The sequence below is a fragment of the Sus scrofa genome, chromosome 2 (genome assembly GCF_000003025.6).
Source record: "Sus scrofa isolate TJ Tabasco breed Duroc chromosome 2, Sscrofa11.1, whole genome shotgun sequence".
Classification (NCBI taxonomy): Eukaryota; Metazoa; Chordata; class Mammalia; order Artiodactyla; family Suidae; genus Sus; species Sus scrofa.
In genome coordinates this window covers 141,223,133-141,231,196 of record NC_010444.4, presented here as the reverse complement: position 1 = coordinate 141,231,196, position 8,064 = coordinate 141,223,133, and the positions used below count along the sequence as shown (strand labels likewise).

Below are 8,064 nucleotides of genomic sequence, written 5' to 3'. Positions count from 1 at the left end.
GTGAAAAAACAAACAAACAAACAAAAACCCCAAACATTAAGTTGTTTCTGAAAGTTCCCTTCACCCAGAATTAGTGTCCGATTAAACTAAAAGTTAAAATGGTGGTGGGCAAAATTTTTTAAACTTTAGTCAAAGTGGAATCACTTATTTAAATAAAGGTTTGCCATAATCTTGGAAATAGCTGTTACAGATTTATTTATCACTAGAAGCTTATGAGAACCTGCTTTCTAAATACTATCAAATGAAGATATTAAACATTCTTTTCTATAACTTGGCATATAGAACAAATTAGGACCTAAGGAAAAAAGCTATCAACAGAAAACAATCAGGGATTCCACTGTACACATAACACTTTGCATAGCCGCTGTTAGTTAAAAGCTGCAATTAAACAAAAATGGGGTAATTAGTAAAGGCAAAAATTATACTACAGAAGTAAACTGGCAAGGATTTTTTGTGCATGTTACATTTTAAAGTGTCATCTACCCTTCAGCACTAGATCATAAAATTTTATCCAATTATTTGATATATTCTTTAATGCACTTGGACCTGTTTCAAAGAGAACCCTTAAATTCTTATTTTTATAAAATTAAAAGTTCATTTGACAATAATCTCTTATACCAATAGTCTCAACATATTTTGAAAGGCTGGTGGAACTAATTCTTGCTATTACATATTATTTCTAATTCTACAGCTAAATACTTAGACATGTCTAAACGTGAGTTTTTGCCATTTCTTCACCCTTATAGCATTTTAAACTCTCAAGGTTTTAAGAACCCAAGAACAATTATGTAACAGGAACAAGAAATCCAGCAGCACCAAAAGCTTGAAAACTCAGACCTTTAGTAGCAGTCTTTAGAACACTCTAGATTAAAAATGTAATTTGTTAAAGCATGCAAAAAAGTGTAACAGTGAATAAAAACCACACCTGACAAATATATTGGTTAACATTTCAAACATGTATAACCAATGAACATGGCCTATTTTTTTTTATTGGTATTCACTTCAGAAACTTGAATCCACAGATATAAGCAGTATATAACCAGAAAGTTACAAGTAAACACAGATTATACATGCAAATTTCTGTTCACAAAGGTCACATGTGCAAGTATATGAATTAGAAGCGTGCGTCTAAGATTATGGCCAAACTGTTTTTAAAATGTAGAAATGTAAAATTACATCTTGAAAAGATGAAGAGATGGTCTACACACTTCAAAAATCAAATGTTGCTTATACCAGATGTATGACAGCTACAGGATTCAAGTGACAAGCAGTAAGATTTCAAGAAATTAATACTGGTCAGAGAGAATGGGAGTATTTTTACAGTTCACTGAAAATACATTGACTACTAGAATACGAAATCTAGCAGGGAACTTAGGGAAAAAAAAAATTACAAAATCTAAAGCCAATTACTTAATATTTCTTATTACCTAAACAACAGCATGACATTAAAAGAAAAATGCACCTGCATTTTAATTACCAATCTCACATTAATGAAGTTCTCCGAAAATGAAACGAAACCAAAAAAGCTTCAAACTCCAAATGAAAAGTCTGCAAGGCTCAGGTTAAAATGCGGAATGTTTCAGATGAAAGTAATAAAAATACAACTGGTTTTGTTCTTTATTGAATGGAATCAAAACTTTTGACATTTCTTTGAAGCTTGGAACTACTAAATTTCATTTCTTTGAATGGTACTAACTTATCTTTCTTAGTGGTGCAAGTGTCTTAAGTAGCTTACAGAGTCAGTCTCTACAAAGTATTTCTGTTACCATTCTGATAAAACAAAAACAATTCTTCATTAACTTAACCGTATATGTATTTTTGCTATAACACTTAACACATGAACAGACATCTATTATTTTTCCACTAAACAAAAGAGTACAATAGCTTCTTCTAACTATCAGTAATGTATTTAAAAAAGGTTAACATTTAAAAACAAAGAACCATTATTTTCTTTGAAATTATTAAGCTTCTTGCACATCTTAAGCTTCCTTCTTCTGCCTGCGTTCTTCTGCCAATTTATTCAGAAATTTCTAAAAAGAAAATAGAAAAAAATGTACAAGGATTAAGTCAACTAAGTGAAACATAACAAATGGATTTACTCCAAAATAAAATACTCTGAGTTTAGGGACTCGAGTCTAATTCTACCATAAACTTATCAGTATTTCTAAGATTCAGTTATTCCTATTAGGCAGTGTATAAAAATAAACTGGACACCACAGTAAGGCATGGGAAAAAAATGGTAAAATATGAAAAAAGGTTATACCAATGCGCAATTAAGACTTAACTTACAGAAATGAGAAAACAAAGGCTGTAATAGTCACAGAGAACTAACTGCTACCAAGAACTTAGATTTTGTTAAAATGACAAGTATTTTATTCAATGACACTTCCATTAGGCCAAGCAGATAAAACATATTAAATTGCTGCTGAAACTAACCACCACCAATACTCTAGTAGCTTTATATTATAAATCAGTGTTATCTACTATAAAGAGTCACCTACAGGAGTTCCCATTGTGGCACAATGGAAAAAAATCTGACTAGGAACCATGAGGTTGGAGGTGTGACCCTTGGCCTTGCTCAGTGGGTTAAGGATCTGGCGTTGCCATTGAGCTGTGGTGTGTAGGTCACAGACACGGCTCAGATCTTGTGTTGCTGTGGTATAGGCCAGCAGCTATAGCTTGGATCCAACTCCTAGCCTGGGAACCTCCATATGCCTCGGGTGTGGCCCTAGAAGGCAAAAAAAAAAAAAAAAAAAAAAAAAAAAAGTCATCTACAACTATGAGTCCTTTTTTTTCTCATGTGGGTATTTCAGTTTCCAGACCAGGGATTGAACCTGGGCCAAAATGGTGATAGTACCGAGTCCTAATTATTAGACTAGACCACCAGAGAACTCCCAATTACGAGTTCTTTAACTCAAACTTTCAAGTTTCTCCCCATTAACTATTTCAATAGTTAGTCATTATGCCACCTGAACAACAAATTTCAAAAAACCCACATAGAAAATTGATATTTTTGGGAGTTCCCGTTGCGGCTCAGCAGAAACGAATCTGACTAGGATCCATGAGGTTTCGGGTTCGATCCCTGGCCTCAATCAGTGGGTTAAAGATTCCAAGTTGCCACTGAGCTGTGGTAGTTCCCAGGTCGCAGATGCGGCTTGGATCCCAAGTTGCTGTGGCCGAGGCGGAGGCTGGCAGCTGTAGCTCCGATTAGACCCCTAGCCTGGGAACCTCCATATGCTGTAGGTGTGGCTCTAGAAAAAGACAAAAAAAAAAAAGAAGACCAAAAACAATAAAATAAAATAAAAAACAAAAAAAAGAAAACAAAATTGTTACTTTTATGCTGTGCTTTATTAATTTATCCTTTTAATCTTTATATCCTGCTGGCCATAAAACTCGCTGAAGAGTGTCATTAATAAGGGATAGGGCACTCGTCTCCAGTACCTTCCAAACTACAGCAGTTACAGTCTAATAACCATTTGAGTATACTTGAGTAACTAATCATATGACAAAATTTGTAACATTTAGAATTATAAATTTAGGAGTTGCTGTTGTGGCACAGCAGAAACAAATCTGACTAATATCCATGAGGGTGCAGACTCGATCCCTGGCCTGGATCAGTGTGCCGGGAATTCGGCGTTGCCATGAGCTCTGGTGTAGGTCACAGACGCGGCTCAGATCCCATGTTGCTATGGCTGTGGTGCAGGCTGGCAGCTACACCTCCAATTTGACCCCTTGCCTGGTAACTTACATATACCCCACCTGTGGCCCTAAAAAATAATTAAATAAATAAACATATGAATTTAGAAATTACTGAATTATCATTCTTTAAAGTGTATTCTATAAAGAGGCTCAATAGATGTTTCTAGAATTCATTAAACTGCTTAAGGCCCATCAATAAATAAGAATGTTATCTTCATTGTTGTGCTGGATCCACAGACCATACTATATACACACCTTTTAATTCACATAAACTTATGTAATCTGCTAGTTTTCAGAAAAGAACTCTCCTCTTTTAGATTCAGCCTTACCTTTAATTTCTGATAATGAGGAAGGCTGCTGCAATGAGTATTCTTTGCAACTTCTTCATTTGTATAAAAGAGTGAACACAGCTTACAGTAAAACCCTGTTTTAGGTATCACATAGTCTATACCTAGAACACAAACATATATTCTTACAAATTCAGTAAACTAAAGATTTTAATAGTGTTCTCAAATCTTTTTTTCCTGTCAATATAATTTGAATGATATGATGTTTACAACAAGTCCAATATGACCTAAGCTAAAAGAAAACAAAAATCATGACATTGTTAACAGTTTGTACTTAATTGACATTTAAGGTCCCCACCTAATTGTTCTCTCAAAAAGGTTAAAATGTAACAGTTAAACAAAACAAAAAGCAAGTGACAGTCTCAAAAACCTTCATGAGGAGAAAAGAGAACATACTATGGAATGGTAACAAAAGGTAATACAAAACCAGGAAACATGCGGAAGAAAAAAGAATGTATTAAGATTTACAAACTGTCCTGCATAGAAGTAAATTAAGAATGTTATCAGAGCTTATGTGAGACCAATTTTTAAAATCTTCCTAAGAGTTTGGGCAGGGTGAGAGGGGAAGAACAAAGCCTTAAATCTCACCAACAGGAACATTGGGCTGATATGGTCCAATTCTATACTCATCTGGGATTGTATAGTCCTCCTTGTTTTCATCGCTTTGGCCGTCCGCATTTTCACTTGTATCTTTGTTAGGATCATCAGCATTCTCAGCAGATTCAGCGCCTGGTTCTGTATTTTCCTCATTTTTAATTCCATTTTCCAACGCTGCTTCGTTCTCTTGGTCAAGTTCCTCGATCTTGTCCACCTTAATTTCAACCAAACCATCATCATTTTTGTCACCAGATTTAAATGTCATGCCCGATTTACGAAGTTTCTGAAGTTCCGAATCTTCCTCATCACCAACCTCATCTAGAGTGACAAAACCTTCCATACTCCCTGGGAAACGACGCTGTTAAGAAAGACAAATTTACTCTGCAACAATTATCCTGCAGCATCCCTTCCATTTGCTTTACTTGAAGGGAAAGGGATAGCGTCTTTGTCTTTATTTTCTTAAAAGGAAAAAAAAAAGCGGCTTTTTCCTTTCTCCCCCCAAAAAGCACTACTCTAAAACAAAAACAAAAAGCTACAAAAAACACTTAGCTTGTTATGAAAGCTAAATGATTGAGGACTTGCCTCATGCAAAGAGCAGAAAATAAATATGGGGATGTTCGTATTCTACATCTTCTGAGACTATTATGCTGCTAAGGAATCAATCAAAGAACTGATCTGTTAAAGTTAAGGTGAATGATGTCCTTTGGGAGAAAAAATCTTAAAATACTCCTATTTAGGAATTCTCTTGTGGCACAGAGAGTTAAAGGATCTGGTGGTATTACTGCAGTGGATTGTGGTATAGGTTTGATCCCTTACGCCTGGGTGGAAACTTTCATGTGCCACAGGCGCGGCAAAAAAAAAAAAAAAATACAATAAATAAAATTAAGAAAGAAAGAAAGGAAGGAAGGAAGGAAGGAAGGAAGGAAGGAAGGAAGGAAGGAAGGAAGGAAGGAAGAGAAAGAAAGAAAGAGGGCAGAAATGAGTCAGATTAGGAACCATGAGGTTGCAGGCTCGATTCCCGGCCTCGCTCAGTGGGTTAAGGATCTGGCACTGCTGTGGAGAGTGGTGGCAGCTGCAGCTCCAATTCAACCCCTAGCCTGGGAACTTCCAAATGTTCTGGGTGTGGCCATAAAAAGCAGGGGGAAAAAAAAAAATCAGGCTCTGGAGCATAACTGATTAGGTTTGGGTTTAAATTTTAACCTGGCAGAGCTTCCTTACCTGCCTGCTTGCATCTCTCACGAGTGTCTTTTTGCCTTTTCTAGGGCCGCACCCGAGGCATATAGAGGTTCCCAGGCTAGGAGTCTAATCGGAGCAGTAGCTGCCAGCCTACACCAGAGCCACAGCAAAGCAGGACCCGAGCCACATCTGCAACCTACACCAAAGCTCATGGCAACGCTGGCTCCTTAACCCACTGAGCAAGGCAAGGGACCGAACCCGCAACCACATGGTTCCTAGTTGGATTCGTTAACCACTGCACCACAACAGGAACTCCACAAGTGTCATATCTTAATAAACCTACTTCTTGCCTATCAAAAAAACACATAAAATTTGGCTCTGCCATTTATAAGCAGTATAGCTATAATTTATCAAATTTTAACATGCCTCAATCTCATTCATGGAATGAGATAACCAAGTATCTATGGTGGGAGTTCCCATTGTGGCTCAGCGGAACCAAATTGGACTAGTATCCATGAGGATGTGGGTTTGATCCCTGCCTGGCCTGGTCACTAGGATGGGGATCCGGCATTGCCTTGAGCTGTGATATAGGCTGTAGATGCGGAATGGATCCCATGTTGACGAGCTTATTTGACAAACCCATCAACACATGAAAGTAAATTATTAGTTTTCTATTAGTTGAATACTGCTTAGAAGGAACGGAATGGAATTACAAAAATCTCATTTCAAAATGGACCTCCTCTCCCCTCAATGTAAGGGGCTCCAAAGGCATTTTAATGTTCTAATCCTTAATGTAGGTGGTAGTCAGTACACCATGGGTTTTGTATTACTATTCATTTACCATATATGTATTTTTATACTGATATTCACCTTAAATGCTCTTATACGGGGCATGTATTCTTAAAAAAAAAAAAAGGTTTAAAAACCTATTAAAGTATCTAAACAAGCTCACATTTTTCAAATAGGAAAAAAATCTTCCAAGTACAACCATTTTTGGCAAAATATTTTAATTGTCTTGGGTCAGTTAACTTACTGAAAATTTCATATCCCTTTTTAAAAAACAAGCTAGGAGTTCCCGTCGTGGCACAGTGGTTAACGAATCCGACCAGGAACCATGAGGTTGCGGGTTCGGTCCCTGCCCTTGCTCAGTGGGTTAAGGATCTGGCGTTGCCGTAAGCTGTGGTGTAGGTTGCAGAGGTGGCTCGGATCCCGTGCTGCTATGGCTCTGGTGTAGGCCGGTGGCTACAGCTCCGATTCGACCCCTAGCCTGGGAACCTCCATATGCCGAGGGAGCAGCCCAAAGAAACAGCAAAAAGACAAAAAAATAAAAAAATAAAAACAAGCTAGATTATAAAGGCTGTCTCCTAGTACTTATACACTAGCACTGCTAAACAGAAGCGCATGTAGTTTTTAAGTCTTTCTCCTTCAATTACTAAAAAGTTCTCTTTGTGAACCGACATTTTTCTTTTGCAATTTAGTCCTACTTAATCTATTCATTGCAGAGTTAGATTTCAATGTTTCCATATGGTTCGCATCTAATTTTTTCCTAATATAAATGACTAATTCCCTTTAATGTGACATTAAGAAAAATAATTTCAAACATTTATCTAATCCAGTTTTCAACTAAAAAAAGGTCAATATACAATCTTTCTTTACCTTTTTAAGCTTTTTCTTTGATGCTGCTGAAGCACTCGCATTCGCATCTTTTTTCACAGCTTTGTCTGAAGGTTCCTTTTTCCCATCAGAAGCCACATCCCCTAAATTAGCAAGATCTGTCTCATCTCCCACTGAACTGCCACTTTCTAGCAGTGCTGCTGCTTCTTCTTCATCTACAAGTAGCTCATCTTCAGATTCAAGCAGCATGCTAGGTTCTTGTTCTGCCTGGTCATCCTTTGTATCTTTTTCACCATCTTCGCCTGACTTCTCTTCTTGTTCTTTACCTTCTGTTGTACTTTCAGTCTTCTGGGAACCATCAGTTTTGGATTTTTTATCACTTGGAGATTCTTTGCCATCTGGAGAGTATGATCTTTTCCTAAAACCAAAAGATAAACCTGAATTAATTCTCTTGAGTTGGAAAACAATAGTTTAACATACTAGTGTATATAAAGACACACACACAAAATGAAATTACCGAGATTTATCCTTTTTCAGTAAGTCAATGCCTCTGTTGGGAATCTAAAAGACAAAATTTTAGGAAGTTAAATAAATTTATTAGAATTTGTAGAATGCATAATCATCCAATTAA

General features: G+C 36.7%; 1 protein-coding gene across 31 annotated transcripts in view; it reads right to left on the bottom strand.

The window, feature by feature from the left end:
* MATR3 (matrin 3) overlaps positions 938–8,064 on the bottom strand; it is a 50,745-nt gene continuing 43,618 nt past the window's right edge. For 18 of the 31 annotated variants that reach the window (XM_021084863.1, XM_021084851.1, XM_021084855.1 and 15 more), the window contains 5 exons: positions 7,951–7,994; positions 7,476–7,851; positions 4,635–4,857; positions 4,029–4,150; positions 938–2,030 (listed from right to left, as the gene is read on the bottom strand). In XM_021084863.1, coding sequence (XP_020940522.1) covers positions 1,980–2,030; positions 4,029–4,150; positions 4,635–4,857; positions 7,476–7,851; positions 7,951–7,994 — 816 coding nt within the window. In that variant the 3' untranslated portion in view covers positions 938–1,979. Of the gene's footprint in view, positions 2,031–4,028; positions 5,002–7,475; positions 7,852–7,950; positions 7,995–8,064 lie in introns of all 31 variants that reach the window. The other 13 variants (XM_005661707.3, XM_021084847.1, XM_005661709.3 and 10 more) reach the window with 4 other exon arrangements.